The sequence below is a fragment of the Halichoeres trimaculatus genome, unplaced genomic scaffold (genome assembly GCF_033239565.1).
Source record: "Halichoeres trimaculatus isolate MK-OKI-2021-1 unplaced genomic scaffold, fHalTri1.1 fHalTri1_scaffold_8, whole genome shotgun sequence".
Lineage (NCBI taxonomy): Eukaryota > Metazoa > Chordata > Actinopteri > Labriformes > Labridae > Halichoeres > Halichoeres trimaculatus.
The window spans coordinates 19697816-19720135 of NW_027437186.1; the positions used below are offsets into that span (position 1 = coordinate 19697816).

The 22320-nt window shown below is 39.9% G+C and overlaps 3 protein-coding genes across 9 annotated transcripts in view; 1 reads left to right on the forward strand and 2 right to left on the reverse strand.

Annotated features, from left to right (window-relative positions):
- The window catches only part of ugp2b (UDP-glucose pyrophosphorylase 2b), a 46863-nt gene extending 39838 nt beyond the window's left edge, over positions 1–7025 (reverse strand). Inside the window, exons 1-4 of one of the 4 annotated variants that reach the window (XM_074676426.1) lie at positions 6931–7025; positions 6748–6807; positions 3238–3365; positions 1173–1280 (exon numbers count right to left, since the gene is read on the reverse strand). In XM_074676426.1, the coding sequence (XP_074532527.1) occupies positions 1173–1280; positions 3238–3336 (207 nt within the window). In that variant the 5' untranslated portion in view covers positions 3337–3365; positions 6748–6807; positions 6931–7025. Of the gene's footprint in view, positions 1–1172; positions 1281–3237; positions 3366–5798; positions 6033–6292; positions 6443–6747 lie in introns of those variants that run through there. The other 3 variants (XM_074676424.1, XM_074676427.1, XM_074676425.1) reach the window with 3 other exon arrangements.
- A 603-nt stretch (positions 7026–7628) lies between these two features.
- On the reverse strand, positions 7629–12707 carry mdh1ab (malate dehydrogenase 1Ab, NAD (soluble)). The gene is made up of 9 exons (XM_074675922.1): positions 12571–12707; positions 11936–12034; positions 11393–11489; positions 10170–10345; positions 9826–9948; positions 9515–9691; positions 8961–9074; positions 8639–8728; positions 7629–8434 (listed from the first exon to the last, which is right to left on the reverse strand). Exons 1-9 carry the CDS (start codon positions 12571–12573, stop codon positions 8312–8314), a joined length of 1002 nt encoding a protein of 333 aa, XP_074532023.1. The 5' UTR covers positions 12574–12707; the 3' UTR covers positions 7629–8311.
- Positions 12708–12797: 90 nt separating this feature from the next.
- wdpcp (WD repeat containing planar cell polarity effector) overlaps positions 12798–22320 on the forward strand; it is a 70584-nt gene continuing 61061 nt past the window's right edge. For 3 of the 4 annotated variants that reach the window (XM_074675921.1, XM_074675918.1, XM_074675920.1), the window contains exon 1: positions 12798–13343. The gene's annotated coding sequence lies outside the window, so the exon portion shown is untranslated. Of the gene's footprint in view, positions 13344–16312; positions 16334–22320 lie in introns of those variants that run through there. The other variant, XM_074675919.1, reaches the window with a different exon arrangement.

A 22320-nucleotide genomic window follows, 5' to 3' on the forward strand; every position in this document is an offset into this window, starting at 1 on the left:
CTGGTATTCTAGGTTATTTTACAGATTGCATAGGATAGGCAAAAAATAAGCCTTGGCTTCAGCCTACTCCTTTTTCAGCTACAGTTTGTAATTTTTTTGTTTCTTAGTAGAAAAAAAATGTGTAAAATGTACTTTAACATTTTTTTATTTTGTTCATTTATTTTTTATTGTAAAGTGATTGAACATAATTTATATTCTGTACTGGATAATGTAACTGAAGTAAAATACTCATTCATTCATCCTTCCTGTGACTTAGTTGTATTTCCTTAACTTCCTTAACCTCCTGAACTTAAACTGGTTCCTTGAGAACATCCATTGCATTACGTTTATTTGACACATGTCACATGGTACTTTAATTGCTGTGGGCGCAGCCACATGTGACAACAAATGAGAATGCTGTCAAAACCCACTCTTCAGGTGAGTTCTCTCTTGTGTCAGCTCACCGAGACAAGTGTGTTGTGCAGGGAGCTTGGTGATCTGACTGTGAGACTAGAATCACTCCAATATCTCCAGGTGTAAAGATGCCTACTATGCCAAACTATGTTGCAAAACCAAACACAAGACAACAACGGTGAAAAAATATAACATTAGGGTGTTTAAAAGTTAAATATAACTCTCTGCACTGGTCACACAGTAATTTTTTACTATGATATAGTGCCGGTGCATGAGTAATGCGGCAATCTGCACCTCTTAAAGAAATGTAATTAGAATGGGGACAAATGAAAGCCACAGTATTGACTTTTCACAGAAGTATCTTTAAAACTAGAGAAGAATTGTATTACATGGAAAGGAGACAAACTTATGAGTGTGTCACTTATAGATTTGACCTCATGAGCTGGATTTACCATTTCACCTGTGCTCATGGAGAAACACCTGCTCCAACTCTGCTGTGCATTGGCTGTAGATGACCATTTTATATACTGGTGACTTCTTTTGGATTTAGTGATGTAGTGGATTGTGTGAGCTTTTTTGGCTTAAATCTTTTTACAGTGAAAAGTGAAACTAACAAAACTGTTTATTGTGAGGTGCTCTAACACTGAGTACTACTTGCAAACAAGAAAAGTTCTAATATGGGATATGAATGAAGAAAATCCAAAGATTTCTCACTCTCTCATTTCTAAACCACAGAAACACACTCAAAACACGCAGAAAACTCAACGAGAAAGACTTACCGAGTCCTCTGGAGGTCTCTGTATTTTGGGCCACTCCACTGAAGGCCCTTTCACCTGCAGAAATCTGTGGAAAAGATTCTTGAAGCCCTCAAAATCTTTCCTGGACACCTGGAAAATAACAATTATTTTACTTAAAGATTTATATCAAGGAGGTAGACTGAACATGACTGTCAAATAGGGATGGGTACCGAATTAAGTACTTTTATGGGTACCAACCGAGTTACGCCTGTTGTACTAATTCACGTAAAATCAATTAGTGCCACAGTATGTAAACATCCTTGTGACTGTAAGGAAGTGGAAGATCTAATCAAATTTATATCCATTACCACACAAACACAAAATTACCGAAAATCAGTACCGTTGAGTACCGATACCAGTTTCCAGGTTCTGCACATCAGTACCGTATTGTTTCAAAAGTGAAAGGTACCCATCCCTACTGTCAAACCAAATACCCAATCAACAAAAAAACATTCTGCTGCTTTCCAAAGTGTAAAGATAATCAATAATGATCAATTTGTTTGTTGGTTGTTAAAATCTACCAGAAAGCTGCACAGTGTCAATGTCACATCTGAAAAATTAGGTCAACCAGAATTTTATCAAAGCAGACCATGGAGTCATTGAACTGAAACTTTTATTGCTGTTCTCATAGGCAGTCATAAAGGGCAATCAGTGCAGCTCTAAGTCTTAAATGTGTATCTGGGTCATTGTGAGCATTTATGTACAACCTGCACTATGACCTGAACCAACTTTGCTTCATTTCTACTCACATGTTTATTATAAGGGTGCCCAGCTGTGATTGTAGAACTACCTTTGGTTACCTGGGACAGTAATCATTCCCAATCTCTGCTGTTTGACACACTGAACGTCATCTCAGTAGCAATTGGGCATACACAAATATTAGTGCTTCTCTATATTTGTTCTCTCATGCTGTATGGGACATAACTGATAGTTTACCAGACTGTTTTTGCTTGCAAAAAAAACTATTAAATATATATAACTGCCCATAGGCCCCCTCTGGAAGGCAATTCTGACAGACGTTTAGTCATTTTTAAAGAAGGCAAAATCTTGAGGTGTTTTTAAACCACTTAAATGATTTTGATATAAAACATCTTAATGATTTTACTCGTGCTGCTTTGCTGGATATTTTTTCTTGAGGGTAATCAAAACAGTTACCCATGTAAGTGATCAGTTTCTGGTCTACTTGGGATTCACCACATTTAAACACCTTTTAACAAATGATTTTATTTGTAAGTAAGGCAGTGTGTATGGTCTGGAGCAGTGTAGCTTTCGTTTTGCTACAACTTTGAGTTCTTACTGCGAGTACAAAAGCCTTCACTTTGAACACCCTTGAATTAATGTGCAAATGTACTCCTGGGCATGCCTATGTTTGCTCACTCACCTGTTCCCTCTATGTATAATTGAACCTTATTTGGTTTTTGGGAGTTGTAGAGTCAATCATTCAATCATTCAATCAATCAATCAATCAATCAATCAATCAATCAATCAATCAATCTTTATTTGAATAGCGCAAATTCATAACAAACATTATCTCAGGACAACTGTCTAAAGATGTTGAAAAGAGGCAGCTTCCCAGCCCTGAGTGTCTTTTTTCAGTGACAGCTTTGCCCCAAGGGCTGAGCTGTTTCATACCAAACAAACTAACAACAGTCTCGCTTTAATCTTTTGAGCCTTTGGATACTTTGAGGTTGTGCTTAATGAACTATCTTCACCATTTGGTGATCCCTCCTAAGATGAGTATCCATTGTGGGCTAACAGGAGAAACTAACTGGGGGTCTCTGATAGTAAGTGAAGTTATGAATAAGGCAAGTAAAACAGATCAATGTTCATTTCAGACCTCGATTTTGTAATTTTAATGACGCATACTTGACGTCCGTATTTGTGTGTGTAGTGTGTAGGTGGGACCATTATTGGCACTCTGCTGCAGTATGTGTCACTTTTGTGTTTTCCCAATGTTCGTGTGTGACCTGACCACCCTTTAAATCACAACCAGATGGTCTGAGGAAGACAGAGAGAGAGAGAAAGAGTGTGTGTTTTTGAGTGCTACCTCTCTCTCTGCACCCGTGGTGGTGTCCAGCAGTTTCTCCAGCTCCGTGTGCATGGAGCTCTCCAGCTGCTGCCGCATCATTTCCTGGAACTGAGCCATTCCTCTGTCGGTTTCTCTGTTACTCAGACCTGGACAGGAAAGATGAAGGAAGATAAGAGACAATGTTTTCACTCCTACAGATGACTTTTAAGTGAAAGCAGCTATTATTCCTGATCAATAAATTTAATGTCACGTGGAAAAAAAAGTTGTTCTCTGCAATAAGTAAACTTATTACAGACAGAAGCCCTTACATTTGTGATTGGGCCAAGTTGATAGGGCCTGATAAGACAAATGTACATGGGACCCAAAATAATCTGGCAGCACTCTTTACTTTTTGTTGAGAGCACAGTACTTTGTATTACTACTTCTGAAGTATTTCTATCAGTATGTTTATGACTGCACGACACAGGATAAAGCAATGACAACTGAGAGGGAGGTTCTCACAACCAATGGTGGAGAGATAGACAAAGAAATAAGTCAGCTGATTGATCAGGCCAACTAATGGCATGGTCATTGTTGTTCCTATGACAACATATGAGATCCAGACATTTATTAGCTTGTGTTTAATATGCGTTCTTTTAGGATGTTTAAAATGATTCAGTTTAACAATGAATGCAGCATGATGGGTTCTCTAATTATTGGCATTGGCCATTGAAAAACAAATATTGGTTGACCATTAACCAGTAGTGATGTAACAGGTCCGATTTATAAATCTAGAGTTATTTCACAACCTGTTCTCTACCAAAGAGGTAGCAGTCAGGAGCTGTAGTACTAGTTATTGTTCTATATCCAAGAGGTACATGTTAGCTTGAAGAGGTTACAGAGTTGGTTATTTCTCACCTAACAGCACAGAAATGGCAAAGATACCTTTAAAGTTGTTAAGAAACACTAAACTTTCACAAAGTTTGTCCCATGGTTAATTTTTAAACCCACTTAAGTTCTGCTAAGTGTTTCTCCGACTCTCATCTTACAGAAGCAAACATAAGGTATTCTTTGTATTACAATAGTTTTACTTTGTGTTAACATTACCAGATCAAGCATAAGCTACAAACCCATACACTTAATGAAACATGGGTGCAGTCTTTGTGATGTTACTCATTGGTTTCAACAGAGATAGTTTTACTGCCCAACTAGGGCAGGCCCCTATTGAAAACTCTGACTCGCCCTAACTTTTAATCAACCTAAATGTGACGATGTGCAGCTAAGGCAGGTTACACCTCTCTAATAAACAGCTACATTACGCCCTACTGTTTCAGTCACAACCCTAATTATGCAAACAATTCCAAACCTTTGTGTTATTTCAATAAATTGTTCTTCAAAAAATCACTCCCTGTATGTGCAAGAACAACACACCGAAACCATTAATTAATCAGGCTAGGATTCTTAAACCTTTGCAGAAAGCCAAGCGTAAAGAGCCACAGTTTTTGCCCCTTCATTATTGCTTCATTTTTTGACACCAGATGCTGCTGCCTGCTCAAAACCCAGAGTAATTAAGGCTACAGTATTAAATAGTGCAGCAAATACTTTTTAACTCTACAGTAACAGCTGTCCAAGTATGACCATCAATCTGGCAGAATGACTGTGCCTTATTATTTTATCATTCAAATGAAGTCTTATTTTCAGTCAAATAACTTCCGTTACTGCTTACAAAATAAACACACAGCAACATCCTCTGAGAGTGCATGTCATATTCAATAAAGACAGTCCAGGTGAAGACAGATCATGAAGGTGTCGCCTAATTTAATTTTATAGAATTAACTGAACTTGTGGCAGACACCATACTCATACCAAATACTGTACTGTTGCCTTAAGAATCAGTATAATGTACAATATGCTGTGATGGAGCCTGTTATTTACACCTAGACTTATTAAATCTCCAGGGAGTAATTCAACTTGAGGGTGTAGGCCAATCATGACTTGGTGGACTTTTCATCTCTAAAGATCTTTAAGAAACAGCGACTATGTTTCAGATTCAAAATGATGACATGTGATGTGATACTGATTTGACAGCTCAGAAAGAGCATGTAACAGGAAATGCCCAATGAAAAACATAAAAAGTAGTTGTCAGGCAGAAGTAGATAAGGAAAAAGAACAGTGGTCAAACAAGTTGAGTTGGGGACTGATTTGAATCATTCTAAAATATTTGACTCTTGTTTGACCAGCAACATCTAGTCATGTGAAAATGGTTTCGCTACTTTTACCATGACATATCATAATAATCTAGGAGAACATTCAGGTGGTTATTCAATTACAAGTCCTAGATATCAAGCATAATGCCTCAACCTGGCATCAACCTGCGTTTCATCTTTGAAATACATGTTATGAATCAGTCAGTGTGTAAGGCATATGCCAAGTCCTTTTAAATGGATTACTGCACAAATATAAAAGTAGTGCCTAATTCTGGAAATACTTGTAATAACATATTAAATTTGTGATGAAAAAATTTAGATGATAAAGTAAATCAAGAAGCTTTAAGCTATGGTAATATACCTGTTTATCCTTGAAGAAGAGCTCAAACTTACCCCTCACAAAAAGTGCCATTTTTCAGCTGCCAGGTAATGACTTCTTCAACAACACATACAGTAAATTTATAGGATTAATCCGAACCCGCGAAAGTGCTCTAAATTAGGATTTCCAACAGAAGATTCACAGTGAAAACTGAAATGTCAGTCACAAGGCGTCCATAAATCTATATACAAAATAAAGTTTCCTTCCACGTTTTTAATTCAGACGTGTCCATTCAGTGGGGCTCGAGTGCCAGAAAAAAAAAAACTCGCAATCAAAATGAGGTAGCCTCACAGGTCCCCTTTATCTTTCTGGACAGCAGCCTAAAGTCGTCTATGCACATGAAGCCGGGTCGGGTCTGATAGGATCTTTTATAACATTCCGTCTCTGCCTCTTATTTCCCGACCCCAATACTGTAAACCACGTCACAAATCCTCCTTGCTGTGACTCCCAACCTATGGTCATGATTTTTCGCTCTCTGCCTCGCCCCCTTCGCTTTCATTTTTATTACCTTATTGCAACAGAGTCCTCGATTTCAAACCCCTGTTTCTCCCTGCGCAAGAATCCACTAGTAACCAACATCCCGTCAATTATTAACCGGAGATGCACACAACTGAGCCCGTACACATGAGCAGCCTGCCGGTGAAGTTCAGAGGCTTGAGACTGCGGAAATGAATGACTGATGGATGAATGAAGAGAGATGCACGGCATGTACGCAGGAAACGATGAATATTAACACTGTCTACATTTTGCAAACCGTTGAGAGCATAAAGTAAGCATAAAGAGAACATAAAGTAACGGAGTTACCATGAACGCCACATGAGGTAAAACGACCGTTTTCGATGAATGGCTAAGAAGGGCTATGCAGCTTGAAGATACACCGATACCACAAACCGCTTGGAAAAAAAACTGGACATGACAAGAGTGAAACTGGTTAAATGTGTTGAAAGGTAAAGCATTTCTTACTTCGTGGCTGTAGGATGCTTGCGGAAGAAAAGTCGATGGGGTCGGCCTGGTCCTGTGGGTCTGAAGGACCACAGAATTTCCTCAGAGAAGTAAGGCACGCACAATATCTTTTGAAAATTAAAGGTTTTTCACTTCAAAATGACAGTTTTGTGTTTCCATTAGGTATCACGAAATAAAACTTACAAAAGGTTAAAAACTGAAGAACTCGGATAGTGAATTCAACATTTTACACCACAGTGCCATTCCGGGTAGGGGCGAATGAGAACGATGCAGGAGGATGATAGCCAATCACATCGTGTTTTTTCTTATGACGTAGATTTCACCGCCAATAGATTTAAGCTACGTACAACATGGTCCCTGACAGTTCCGGGTTAAAAAATGGGAAACATTTGGGAATTAAAAACATCAAAGGTGAAGCTCACACCTTAGTACCTGTATCTGCCAGTTTATGTTTTAAATGGATACTAAAGCAATGATAGGAGTGTTACTGCTCCTCTCTGTGTTATCCGCTGACAGATGTTGCATAATCGTTTCTCCTGCTTTGGTGAAGGAGACAAAAAATAGATTACACTGCTCCTCTCTGGTGGAACTGTGACACTACAATGCTCTGAGAATTGGACTTTACTCAAATCCAGAAATTTTAAAGGAAAAAAATATCGGCAATAGTCGTGTAGAGTCTTAGGGACAACCTTTAACCATGAAATTGTAACAAACTCCCCGAACACGCATTTTTATGTGCGCTGAAAAAATACTCTTACACATGTGATAAAAAATACTCTTACATATGTGATAAAAAAATTTAAGTAAGTAAAACCACAGAATAATTCACAACTACAGTCTTTATTTTTTATGCTATTCAGACTTTTTATTTAAATATTTGAGAGCTCAATGCACCACTAACTATATGTAACAACCATCCATGTTTCACTTACCCCCAGAGAAAAGTATTTGAAAAACAGCTGATAACAGAAATGGTGGACTCAGGAAATACTTTCAAGAATACTGTGTTATACCCGTGCAATGCAGTTTACAGCAGCCCTTCTGTCTGCTAAGAGGAGAACAATGTTGTGCAGTTGTAGTTGCCAAAGTTAACATAGTAACATACTTGTTTTAAAAAAACTTCTTGTAAAGACGGCGTCAATCAGAGAAGGTACTAGGTTTGTAGTGCAAATGGCTTTGACAGGTCACAGAATATACAGTATGTGATAAAACTGAAAAGTTGACAGTTTCAGAGTGTGTAATTTTCTTGCATAGTTTTGATTTTACTAACAATAAACTGTCAGTACAGTATATAAATACAAGTAAATCAAACTAGCCAACCACTTACTCTGTTCAGTATCTTGGTAGCTCTTGAAGTTTTGTGCAGAGTTTAATTTCTGTGCTGTGGCCTCCCAATGCACAAGTACAAATCCATCTTTACACTCATCAACACTGACTCACTCTCTTTGTCTCTTACAGAAACACAGAGAAATGCAGGGATTGGTGGATGAGTGTTTTTTCACAGGCGTGCATCTGGAGTTTTGGGGTGGTCTAAGTGCTGGTCGGTTGGCCATGAAGGGTCTAGTCATACTCCAAGGAAATCGACAGCTGTGTCTCTCTCTTCTATCAGCTCTACTGCTGTTGCCTCCATCTTTGACTGGGAAAAGGGGTTGATGGCCAGACCATCCACAATCCTCCAGGTCTTGTCCTGAGGACACAGCTCATTTTCACAGCTTTGCTTTTTGTATAAAAGTTCTAACAAACCTTGATTTATCATGTTTGGCAATGGAAAGTTTCTAAAATCACAAACTTTTTTTCATTTCAAAGACAAAGATGATGTAGAAAATTGCCAGTTATTAGTTGAATTCAACCTGTTCACTAGAGGATCCAACACAAAGTAAGCCAGTCTCACCTTAATCTGGACAGGAAAGGAGTAGATAAGGTCATCTGGGACTCCATAGCAGTTTCCAGAGGAGTAAACGCCCATTGAGACAAACTCTCCCTGAAATATTACAAACAATCAGAAAAACTGGTTATAACAAATTTTATCTAATTACCAAATATTTTTCAAAACTATGTGTACTCTGTGGAGTCCTTAGGTCAATCTCAAAAAGGTTTTGCAAACAATGTCAAAATATTTGAATATTAAAATATGAAAGAACAGGTTGCACTTCTTGACAGTATATGGAACAAACAGACGCGGAAAACTCTGTATCAGTTAACGTGAAGGTTACCTCAGCTGTGCCATTCCAGATGTCTCTCATATGGTCACAGATAGCCTTGGCCGCAGACATGGCGCTAGACAGCTTCCTGGCTTTGATGACTGCTGCACCTCTCTGCTGCACTGTCTAAAATAAAAGACAACTGCTGTTAATAGTGAAAACACATATAACTTATCTGAGCTTTGTTGTGATTTCTTTAGTCTTAATCTAGACAATGGCAGAAATATTTTGCAGCTGCTGTTTCCATCTATTTTTTCTATATAATTTGAAAGGTCATCAATCCCTGACATTCAATATTAAATGAACTACACTCTTGTTCAACTGTTTACATACTGTTGAAAAGGACAAGTCTTTACAAATTGTCTCCACTGTCAAACATACTGTACACTTTTTATGACAGAAAATAAATGTACCGACAATTTCTGCAGAATAGAAAAAAAACTTTTCTCTAAATCTTTGAAAAGCAGAAAAGTTAAATTTTCAGCAAAGTATAAATTTTCAAAACACTTTGAACAGATGCAAAATACATTTTAAGTCTCAAAAAGTGTTAATTTCTCTTAACTCACAGCAATGAACTCTCCTTTGAGCCAGGCATCATCCTTGACTGCATCAAAGCAGGCGAGCTCGCTTCCAGACATATTGACCAAGCAGTGGTGCACATCTGGGTACTGGGTGGATGAGTGGTTTCCCCAGATGATCACATTCTTTACATGGGTTGCAGGGACGCCACAGCGCATTGCCACCTGTAGTTTCAGAGCATAAAGAACCAAGTGTAAAGTTGGGTTTCACAAGAAGTCCCAAGATAGAACTTACAGAAAAGTAACTAAAGGGAAAATTGTGATGGACATTATGAATAACACTGTTGGGAGAAGCACACCTGAGAGCGAGCTCTATTGTGGTCCAGACGAGTGAGGCAGGAGAAGTTCTCTTTGGGGATGGAGGGAGCAGACTTAGCTGCAATCAGACAGTTGGTATTAGCAGGATTTCCCACAACCAGGACCTGAGGAAACCAACAAAGACTCCTTAAAATACAACCAAAATTACTAATCTAATGTAACCTGATGCAAACTAAATCTCTGTTTAGAACGTACCAAAAAATTAGATGATGCATAAAATGGTCAGTTTCAAAGACAGCTAAGGTCTTCACAATTTATTCTTCAAACACTGTTACTGTTAAGCACAAGACTACGTATTTGCATAACTATGCAACTGTGTAATTACCTTGACACTCTTCTTGGCATACTGATTAAGGGCAGCTCCTTGGCTCTTGAAGATGGCCACATTGGCTTTGAGCAGGTCCTTTCTCTCCATGCCTTCCCTCCTGGGCATAGAGCCCACCAAGATGGCTACATCCAGGTCCTTGAAGCCTACCTCCTCCTTGTCAGTGGGGACAATATCTGTGGAAAGTGAATATGAATTAATTGCAGTTAACAATTTCAAACGCTAAGGGAGTTTCATGTCATTTTCTTTCAATAAAGAGTTCTTTCCCAATCTGATAAGATTGTCACAGGTACTAAATCAATAAGAAACAGAGATGAAACAAACAAAACACGTGAATCAAAAGGTCTCCTGGTTGACGCCACTTTGATACAAAAACACATTTGATTTCCTGATTAAGGCTGGGTCACCAATTAACTTGTTTGAGCAACCCTTCAGCAAAAATGGTACTCAAATACAAAAGCTTAAGTCACTTTCTCTTTAATATTCTAGAAGTAAAACTCTAAAAAATGTGATCCTTTCTGAAACCATACACACAAATTTTCTAGGAATTTATTCTGGTTAACATAACATGTGCCCAGTGTTGATACTATATGGCTGGTTCCATCTCAGTGCATGAAGCGTTGTCTTTTCTGCACTGCTGGTTAATACAGGGGCCTCTCACAGCCTCTGTCCAAACAAAGCAAAGGACGGCACTGATTCAGAGAAAAAATTCCAGGTCACAATGGAGGTGGCACATAATGGCGCCTCACGACTGAGGTCATGACAGGGGTTACTGGGATGATACCATAAAACGCTGATGGAAAACAGTGCTCACATTCAATACCAAAGAAGTAGTTAAGTTTATTCTATAGGGTATAAAACAGTCAGTGATAAACAAAACATTTCTGTTATCCGAGATAATCAATTCACAAAAATTAGTAAGCTTTACGGAAACCAGGTGAAGCAGTAAAATGCAACACAGAGCATTTTGTGAACAAAAAGACCACCTGTAAAAGGATTAACAACCACACCTGTAGGTCATGAAAGGGATCTTTCCTGAGGCTAACACTTCATAGTTGCATAAGTTTACAAATATATTACACTTTACAGGCAGGAAGCCACCCAACCTTCTTTTCTGAAGCATTACATAAAAAAATACAAAATGACAGTACAAAAACCAACATAAACAAAGGGGGACCTTTTTCAGTATAATTTTTGTTGTTTTTCTCCCCTAACAATATTACCTCTTAAAAGTGGGAGGGCACAGTCCTGAAGCTCCATGACAACACCCTCAAGAACAGGTAACATGGCTGTAATGTCCAAGAGTAGTAAGATGACAGGCTAAAGGAAGGGAGCGAGAAGAAAGTAGACATGAATGATATGACATGATTAAAACGTGCTGAACTCTTATTATATGCCCTTCAATTCTGATCCCCAGGCAAAATGACATGAAGAAAGGGAAAGGAGCTGTCTCTTGGTCGTTGGCCATGCTGCTCCCTGCCTGTGCCAAATGGATCAAGTGGTTTCAAAGTTGACCTAAGACTCTTGGCACAGGATCTGTTTCACTAATTTCAAGGACAATCATATCATGCCCAAAGACACATGCACACGCAACTGCAATCTGATATTTTTCCACAAGGGGGGCACTCCCAAACATGATCTGGAAAACTTCTGATGCTCAAAGCTGCTCAGTGGGGCTGACAGGATTGTGGAAACAGTATGTCTTGACATCACTTCCTAATAAGATAAAGGAATTGAGTGCGTTACGCAAGCAAGCCCTTCTTTACCTGATCTTTGCCAAAGACATCTCCCTTGGCAATGCTGAACAACAAGGAATAGGCAATCTGCCCAGCAGCGCCGGTCACCAGAACTCTAATAGGCTCAGCCTGCAAGACACAAGGAAAAAACCCTGTTAGTACTATTAGCATTGATTTCACTACGGGGACAGGTATGAGAGTGACAGTTCAGTTGTCCACTGCACGTGGGTAGCGTGTCTATTCCCGTCAACAGGATTTACAGAGGCAGGGGGTCGCTTCAAAAATAGACCGTCCCCCTTCAATAGAGCACTCGCTGTTGCATAATAAAACCAGGATATACCGTACTTGGGTTACCAAGTGCATCGCCATCTTTATCATCTACTCTATTGCATTCATTTAATGAGAGCGTTAAATGGATATAGCGTGAGAAATTTGTATTTTCTAAAATAAAATGTACTTTAAGTTATAGGGGCGGGTTATGTCATGTTGTAAACTTGTATCACAGCAGTGTTCGAGTTCTGTTACAATTAATATGTACTGCCACATAACTTTATGGAACTTCAAAAAAAAACTTTGTTGAGTTGGATAAATCAAAGCAGCTATAATTTATCCCTACATTAAAATGCATCTCTGAAATTTGAATCATCTATATTGCCTGCACTCACCATGTTCAGACGACAGCTTGCAGTGCTCACTCTCCCACTTCTCGATCGCCCGCAGGTCACTCCTATTTAAATCCTCAGTTTATCACGACACTTATCACAGCCTGACGGCAGACTGACGGTCCAGGTATTTGTAGTTTTAAATTGTTAATGTAGTCCTGTATATTAGACAAACCAATCTCAAGAATTGAGGGCGTTGATAGTTTTACAACGTCTGTATCTCTCATATATGTTTCGGATAGTCTGAACATATGCCGTGTAATAGCATATCAAATTTGAAAGAGTCGGGTTGCAAAAGTTTCGCTCATAAGCTAGCACTTTAGCACAGCCATTGCTGTTCCGCTTGTCGTTGCTTAGCGACCTGCCATACTAGCAGCACTAGCAGCAGCAACAGCAGCAAATGGGAGCTAACAACAAGAGCATGATTTGCCATGTTATTTAGTGGCAGGAAGATAAACAGGAGGGCAGCACGAAGAAAGAGACAGGCCCAACTTCAACGAGTAGCGACAACATAAGTTATAAATCTGTTTGGGAACTAGATAAATGTAAACGTTTACATCGGAGAGGGGTAGGCTAAGTTTAGGTAATGCTAACTATTCCTGGGCAACAGCAATAGACGTGTCATACAAATGTAACCATAATAGGTTATTGCTACTAAGTGTCTAGAAAGAAAAAAAAGTTTCATAAGGTTGGGTGGCGTTTAGTTCCAAACCAGAGAAGCTAAACAGGACAGAAGACACCACGTAAACTGCAACTTTCCTCCCTCAACTTTCAAGGCAAGTTGCTAACTCCTCTCATCCTTTCCTACCGTGTCTGTTTTAATGTATGTCGGCATCTCCTGTACAACCTTTTCAAAAGGACATCATACATCAGTTACGTCCTTGTGGTCCCCTTTCTGTACATTTATAACAAACACGTTTCCAGACCAAACTGTGTTGAAAGTGCAAACAACATGAATTTGAAATTCTGACGTATAGCTTCAAATCAGCCCTCCCTGGATAGATAATAAAGAGTATCTACAAGCTTGTTAGGTGAGCGTGGTTATCAATAATTCATAGCTTTACAGACTCATTACATGACTTCAACAGAAAGCAAAGGAGGTTGTGTTACACCTTGTTGGCATCAGAATGTGGTCTTCCTGTAAGTTACTCGAGCTTGCATGCAAGCTCGAGTAACTTCCAGGAAGACTCCATACCCTGCAGGGTATGGAGTTTAAAATGATTATGTTAAAGTGCCGGTTGTTGTATCTTATTTTTGACTGGAAGTCTTTTTTCCCTCAAACTTGTTTCCATAGCTTGTATCAGGACATTTGAAGTTATCTGTTGGCATCCTGGCTTTGTCAGATTGACAAATGTCAAAATTTTGACTCTACTTAAAGGTACAAGGTATATTGATTTTTGAGTTACGTTGAGTTAAATAGTGATTCCTAATTACTATTTGACAGGACAAATACTTTGTCATACCGTTGTGACTTGGCTTGTTCTGTTATACTGAAATTAGCATCTACTCTCACCCTCTTGAGGACGTGATTGTTGGAGGTCATCTGTGATTTTTCATTCCTGAAATTCTAATTGCTGAATTAGAACTGGGTGTGACACAGACTCTTCCTCTCTTTGAAGTCTCTGTGTGTGAAAGTTTCAGTGCAGCTGCCACAGCTTCTCAGCTCCAGTTACATTTTAAAACATTTTACATTCCCTCTGTGTGGCATCTGCTTGTGTCTGCCATTGGTGTCAGTACATGATGAACAGGTGCATTCAGCAGTCTGTTGGTTTGTTGATTATCCAACTGTTGCTCTGTTCAATTGATCCTTAAACTATGCATTTTGTACATGTAAATAAAGTAAGTTCAATTTTCATGATAGCCCTTTTCAGTCTTGTGGTATTTTTTAAACTTTCAACAAAACATTTGGTCACATCTTGCAATAACAAAGAGTTGTTAGTGTGAAATTACACTTTCACAAAATAAGATCAAATAAAATAAAACATTGTATGCTACTTTTCCAGCACCTTTCCAGCACCCAAAGGTAGAGAGCTAGGGTTTGCAGGTAGCCGGTAATCATGGTGTAGCATGGAGCATCCAAATAATTCAGTGCACAGCATTCTCCAGAAAAAGAGTGAATGAGGTCAGGTGGCCAGAACCACATATCCAAAAGTATGGTAATGTTGCTCCAAGTCTGCTTTATGTATTTGTAGGCCAATCTGTGCTGACACTTTAACCCAGGGATCACCAACCTTTCTGAGTTAGAGGGTTCCCTCCTGGAAAATGAGCGGTACAAAAGGCTACTTGTCTGACACAATGTTCCTGAACAATTGCACCGACCACTTTTTAATGACAGTAGTAGTAATAGTAGTAATAGTATTTTTAGTTTGTAAAGAGACTGCTCACATGTCAATGTTAAGTATTACACAATATATTATTATTATTATTGTTGTTATTATTATTATTATTATTATTATTATTATTATTGTTATTATAAATGATTTACACAAAAGTGTTGGTTGGAAATATATTCAAATTTCTGGTAGGAGCTCCATTGTGACCAGTGCTGTTTTTTTAGAACATGTCTCGCAGGCATCCAAAGGAGTTTTTGCAGATGCCCACGGGCACTACGTTGGTAACCCTTGCTTTAGCAATTTTTTAAAAAGTGATGGATGCTCTCAGCATTATTGTACCAGCTGTTTATCATGTCCCATAAAAATATTACTTTTTTAAACCATAAAATGTAATTTTAAAGTTTAAAAAATGCAAAAAAGGCCTGTTTTTTTAACTAACAGGACATGTTCAAATTTTATGTTTAAGGCTGGTGGCCCATCAGGCCCACTTCTTGTCAGGCCAAGCCTGACTGACAGGTCAAAATGATACTTGCCAGCGGGGTTTAACAAGTTTTCAGGGAAAACCCTTTTTGCTTGAAAGTATTAATTATCCTGTCAGTGCCTTTGATATCAGGTGCAGCTATAAACATGCAAATCCATGGAAATAACCTCAAATTTCCCTTAACCTCAAATGACAACAGCTTATGACAGTTATGAATTTCTCCACAAGTGGTTCATTTGAAATAGTCTGGTGTTGGTCTAACTGTTAGAGGACAAGTCAGACTAATGTTTATGTATTTATTTTTTTGGCAGTGTCTACATTCATATTGACATGAGGGGATTAGGCATATTTTGACTCTGAAAACAGGAAATCAGAAGGGAACTAAAAACAGCAGCGGCACATATGATAATATCTGGTGCCAGTTTGCCATGCTGGCCTGATCCTGTGTGTGCATACTGTGAAAACATTTAGCATTGTGGGTGTTTTTCCTTGCCCACAAGGCCAAATTTGGAGCCTCACAGAGGCCATGAGAGCAGACAAAGTTCCCATGTGCACAAATCCTTGGCAACACACATGCTTAACACATATACACACACATGTATATTTATGCATAGTGTAGACACGTGTGAAGCATGTGCACTTTCCACACATCTCTCTCCCTCTGCTCAGTGTCTGTCTCCTCTGCTGACCCCTCTTTCACTCCATTGTCCAATCCATCTCCTCCTTCTCTTTTGTCCGCTCATCATTTCACCTCCCTCATCCCCACCCTCTCTGTCCTTTTACTTTATCTCTCCCTACTCTGCTTCTCCACTTGTCCCCGCAGAGTGCACCTGAGTGACCCTTTTACGTTGGCAGCTCGGAGGCAGATAGGCGGCACATCCACCGACCTCATCATTGCCCTCTTATCTGCCTTGCTAGACCAAATAGCCCTCACAGTGTACCAGCAGACAGGGTGAGATAGCAGGTTTCATTCACATGAGCTCACACACCCACATAAATACATAAACAACAATCACAAATGCAGCAATTACGTCATTGTCACTGCTATCATCCATCTTTTTTAACTTCTGTATCCCTGTATCATCACCATGTTTTCTTTTTGACATATCTGCATCTAAGCACTGTCAAAGCTTAGGCGATTAAGGTAAAGATGAGATGGAGATGATTTTTGGTGCCTTTTCAAGCCATGTAGGCCTGTACTTTCATTTCATATCACTTGTAGTAACCATAGAAGAACACTAGGTGTCAGTAAATGGCTATAGTTTACAACATTTGGCTGTCATTCCCACAGAATTTAGGAGATTACTGCTGATGGATTAACTGTGAGACTCAAAAACACTCATTGCCACAGCAGTCAGTTTTTAAAAACTTGTCTATCAGTTAAAGGTTTCCTTATCAAATCCCAATACAGATATTATTTACTTCTGAAAAAAAAAAAATCATTTTTACACCGCTTTGCTTGAATTCATTTTATGACATGAATCTGATGGATCTTTAAAACAGGAGTAGATTCACAGAGTCAGCTATTCATTTTTTCTTGTTAACAGTCAAAGTCTTAAGCAACTTTTTCCTTACAGATGGGAACCGCTTTGGGATGCAATATTTTTTTTCTTTGCTGATCGGTTACATGGTACAACATCAAAAATGCTTTAGAAGTCAAGCCAAGACTGCATCCTTAAAGATGCCATGTGGAGGATCTGTTTTAATTGGACTGCCTCGCCACCTTCTGGCCCGGAGTCTCACTTACACCGTTATAATGACTTGACTTTCAGCAAGGTGTGTGATTGTGATCTCTATTAAAAGGAGATCAGATCGAAACAAACTTTCTTTGTTCAAAACAACTTTTTACTGGATACAACATGCCGAGGTAAAGTATTTATCAGTACAGTTACGTAGCACTACGGTTTAAAACATGAACAACCAAACGTTGTAGGAGCAGGCTACATGTAGCGCTATCGGCAGCTCAGTGCTCTGACGTGTCTGTAGGCTAATGTGACAACAAGCAAACTGTCTGTTGTAAGTAGATTAGTAGCTGTCTATATTTAGGGCAGCTGGCAGCCTGGTGCTCTAAGACATGTCTGTAATGTGTAATGTTAGTTAATCCTGGTTAGCTATGTCCTGCCAGTCATCTACCAAGCAGAGCTAATGTAACCTCACTCTTCATTTCATTGATAGGTTCTCAAGTTTGAACAGACCACTGCAGAATAACTTCTTCATGTGGGTTGGAATGGACATTATCACAAACAGTTTAGCCCCTGTGTTAGCCTTTAGCTTGTGTTTTAGCCTTTAGCTCAAGTACTGTCACTCTCCCGTTTAGCTTTCCTCTGCTCTCCTGCCCCCCCCTGTCTGACATTTGGCCTCAAGTGTCCACCATCACTACAAAATTAATCACAGAAATCATTTTCAGCAGAGAAGAACACAGATCTTTCTTCTCGCTACTAAACTTTGTCAGCCGGCGTGGTGTTGTCATAAAGACTTTGGGTGATGTAAAGTCTGGTCCTGCCTGACCTGAAGTAGCATTTATAAATAACCTGTAACCTATAATACTGTTGCTGATGATCTCATTTTTTGGACAAACACTACTTTAGCACACATCTTCAGGAAAACCCTATTTCAGCCGAGATTTTATGAGTTGTTTGCTTCCAGTATTCCTCAATCCATTTGAGCTGTTGTTTTGTGTTCCCCTGACTGTTTTATAAGGCCAGGCCTTAGGGTGTACAAATGTTTCCAGTCTGCCTTGATGTACCATGTACATCTGAGAGTTTCCCTTTCAGTGATTGTCTGTGATTGAAACCTGAGAAGGACTTTGTTTCCAGCCAAGTATTTGCCTGCTGTGGGAAAAAACCAACAACCAGGGCCTCAGCCAGGGAGAACAGAGACCTCTGCAAACACACCAACTAACTTCTTGGCACTGAGGCAGAACTATTCAATTAAATCTTTTAATATACACACACATCCAACCACCCTCTGAGGGATGTTTCTTCTCCATGCGAGCCCCAACCACACTCTGCCACTCTCTCACTCTCGCTTCCACCCCGAGGTGTTTGCATAAGGAAATGGTCCGTGAAATTTGTTTGATGGAATCAAACTCCATATTAAGACAAATACACATTTCATAGCAGTTGATGGACTGATTGATGGAGCTGTGTCTTCATTTCCTCTGTGCGTCAGCGCCAAAGATCTTTATCAGGAAACAGCAATATGAAGGATCATGGCTCGGCTTGTTTTAGGGAGGAGAGGAGTTGTACTCCTGTCGTGTTCTGACTTTGAATGATTTTCATTGTGAGTTTCCTCTTGCAAAAGTATGAGTGTTTGTGTGCTCCTCTAGCAGCTGTTTGTCCTGAAAATGGACACAGGGGGGCACCAAACTGCCACATGTTGGTTGATGTTCGAACCGAGCACTCACTCTTCAGTCCCTCTACTGTTGACAGCATCCAACACACTTTTTAAAAACTCGCTGAAGGATGACCAAAAATGTCACTGCAACATGGTTTATGGATACACTGCCAGTTGATGTGGCAGCAAATGCACATAAGAGAGGATGGAAGGTGGTTCACCTTTAAAAAAAAAAAAAAAATCAATTCAACTGTTGTTTTAGCAGAACAAGGCTGGCTGACATCCCTCCCTGACCCATGCTCGCACCACCTTTCATTAACCTCAAAACCCAAATCCCTCCAACTGGACCAGTGACGGCAACTCTCTGCCGACGCTGGCGGTCACACCCCTCTGCACAGCCATAATGGGCTGCTGCACAAATGGGGGGCCACGTAACCAGCAGCATTCCTGGTCCCTCCAAGAGGCCGGTTGCCTGCAGGTTACCAGCAGCAGCACCGCTCGTCCCTGTTTGTCTGCACTCGCTAAAAGGAAAGAATGTTTTCCCCCACAACATGGCTGTGTGGGGATTAAGGCCCATTCTGAGTGGCCCTGGGTCGTGCAGCAGATGTTAGCCAGGATAGTGCTCGTTGCCGTGCCGACAGTGAGCCGGCGGGATCGGCCAGCCCAGACGACTTTAAGCCTATGTACATGTATGAGAGAGATGAGGGGGTTTGTGGGCCAGTGAAGAGGCTATCACACATTAAAAGGAACAGTGGTGGGAAATTTGTCACAGTGGCCACACATTAATTCATCCACACTTTCTTACATCCTCATCATCTTCATCATCATCATCAGCACCATCATCTCGCAAAGACATGGAAAGCTTCACATCCCTGGTCTCATTTTGGTCTGTTTGAGTATTATTTTACATCAGAAACGCATTAGGACAGAGTTTTTTAGGTTCTAATCCCTCTCGTCTTCTTGGGTAAAGGACGAGTTTTCTGACATCCTTTTTCTCATAATACTTATGATTGGCCCGGTTTCTGCAACCTGTTAACTGTGTGTTCAATTATAACAACAAATGCTGGCTTTTAAACAAGCCCATCTCATATCATCTGTCAAGATCATTTCCCCTGTTTGAGCAACAACTCTGACCCTCCCAGATGATGTTCTAATGTGGGGAGTTGTTTTTATAGCTAAGCTCTCAAGTGCTTGTCAAACAGAGCCTCTAATGAAGATGATTAAATGCATAGACTGCATTATGATTGAGAGATAAATCATTGCCTGTGTGGTGCAGGTCTCAGGGGACACTGTGTATATAAAGGTGATTATAAGACTACTATAAAAGGTACACTCAGTTTGACTATCAAATGAAAATCCCGAATTGTTTGTTGGTTTTTATAAGCTAATATGTCGAACATTTGATGTTTACACCATTTTATTGAAAAAAAAAACTTTCATTTAATCAAGTAAACAATGAGTCTTTGGGTTTTTGGACTGTTAGTGGGACAAAAGAATCTCTTCACATGTTTAAGGAAGTTTGTGTCAATTTGACAACCTTTTTTCACATGTTCTGACTTGCTGTTATCTAGACATTGGTTAAAAGAAAAAAACAAACAAAAGTAAGTCAAAGAAGAGACTTTGTGAAATATTTAGATTCAAGATTGATTACTGTCATCAGGGTTGGTGCTAGGTACAGATATACAATGGTGGTGAGAAAAATATGCTTATAACAGAAGGATGTGTGTTTGTGTGCGTGGTTTGGAAAGGCAGAATCCCAATCTAAATAAAGAACTTGTTTCATGCTGCTGTTTTGAATGTTTTCCTATTTCCTACAGCCAGCTGTAAGCATTGACCTAAAGCAGTGTTTGAATTGTAGGTGAGGGGTACGGTTGAATGCTTGTTTGATGTGAAAGACGAGACTGTTCTCTTTACGTCAGACAGGTCTGACTTCAGGGTGAATGTGTTTAACATGGGGCCTGGTGGAGCCCCCTTTGGTACTCAAGACATTACCGTCAGGTACAATGGAAAGAGGAGACGGGGCCTGACAAGACATGACTTGACCCAGCAGTCAAGGCAGAGTCCTGTTATTGTTCTGACTAAACAGAAAAAATCAATGTTGCTGAACTATCCCTTCTTGTGTGTGGATGTGTGTGTGGGTGTGTGGGTGTGATTGTCATGGGGTGCATGCCGTGTCATTTGAGTTCCTCTATGACTGTAGGAACTGTAAAGAAGAGAATTTGTGGAGAACTGTGCTGTTTTCATGCATGGCTGGCTGTTGGAGCCTTTTGACAGATGGAGGATAGCCAGATGTGTGTGTACATATTTCGTGCTTCCATTCTGCTGATTTCAAACCTCAACAGCAGCTTGACTGGCCCCATACTGCAGGCGACAAATAAGCAGAATCCACCATGACAGGGAAAACTATTCTTGAGTGGCCTAACATTGTAGAAAAATATCAGAAACGAAAAACTTTTTGATACTTATCTGTTGGTTTTAAGTCAAACTAATGAGAGGAAGTTGATCTTAGGTGCTTGCTTCCTAACTCATGAGCATGTCTATTTTATTCTTGTTGGTTTTGAAATGAACACAAACAAACTGGTTGCCAGTTTACCTTGACACCCATTTAATGTATGTTATCTGGATTTGGACACGTTTCACACTCAAGCATGAATAAGATGTTAGAGTTATCATGCCTACATCAGAAATTTTTTACTCCAACTATGTAGTTTAAGAGTTGACTAACTGATTGTATATCAAATTCACAACATATTAAGCAACTTTTAGACATTTGTGTCTTGTGACCATTAGATTATGGTAATCAATACTGAAAATGAGTTTTAGAAACTTAAGTAGACATTTCATAATTTGTCTAAGGTCCCTGCAGTGTTAGTACAGAAAACAGGACTGAAAACCTGACTCTCTGGATTAAAGATTATACTACTGGGATGAAATTTGATGGACAACTGCCAAGTAAAGGAAAGAGCAGCAGAGAGTAGACACTTATTTCTACTTCTGGGCAGGACTGTCCTGCAGTGGAGAAGAAGTGAAGAGATCTGACACTAGTCTGTCTCTGAGGTCACAGCAAAGAGAACAAACTTCTCGGTCCAAGTGCCATCGACATCCGACCACTCTGTGCCATGACAACCTGTCAGAGAGAGGGAGGGAGGTGGAGGGAGGCACTGCCTGCTGAGAGGTGTCCAAGATGTCATGGCCTCGTCTGGGAGGTGACAGACAGCGTGTGTGTGGGTGTGTGACGGGGGAATAAGACTGCTGAGAAGTATAGGGGACGTTCAGCGTGACCTTTCGTTTTACCAGGGTCCATCTCCCTCTGTGCATCTGACAACAACTTTAAAGGACCTCATCTTCCTGAGCTGCTGACATCTGTGTGTGTGTGTGTGTGTGTGTGTGTGTGTGTGTGTGTGTGTGTGTGTGTGTGTGTGTGTGTGTGTCTGTGTGTGTGTGTGTGTCTGTGTGTCTGTGTGTCTGTGTGTGTGTATGTGTGTGTGCTCGTGTGTTGAGGCACCTGGTGGTGCGTGTGAGTATTCCAGTCGTAAAGAGGTTCAACCATGCTGTATACACACAGTACAAAGCTGGGGATGCACAATGTATCCTCACTACATT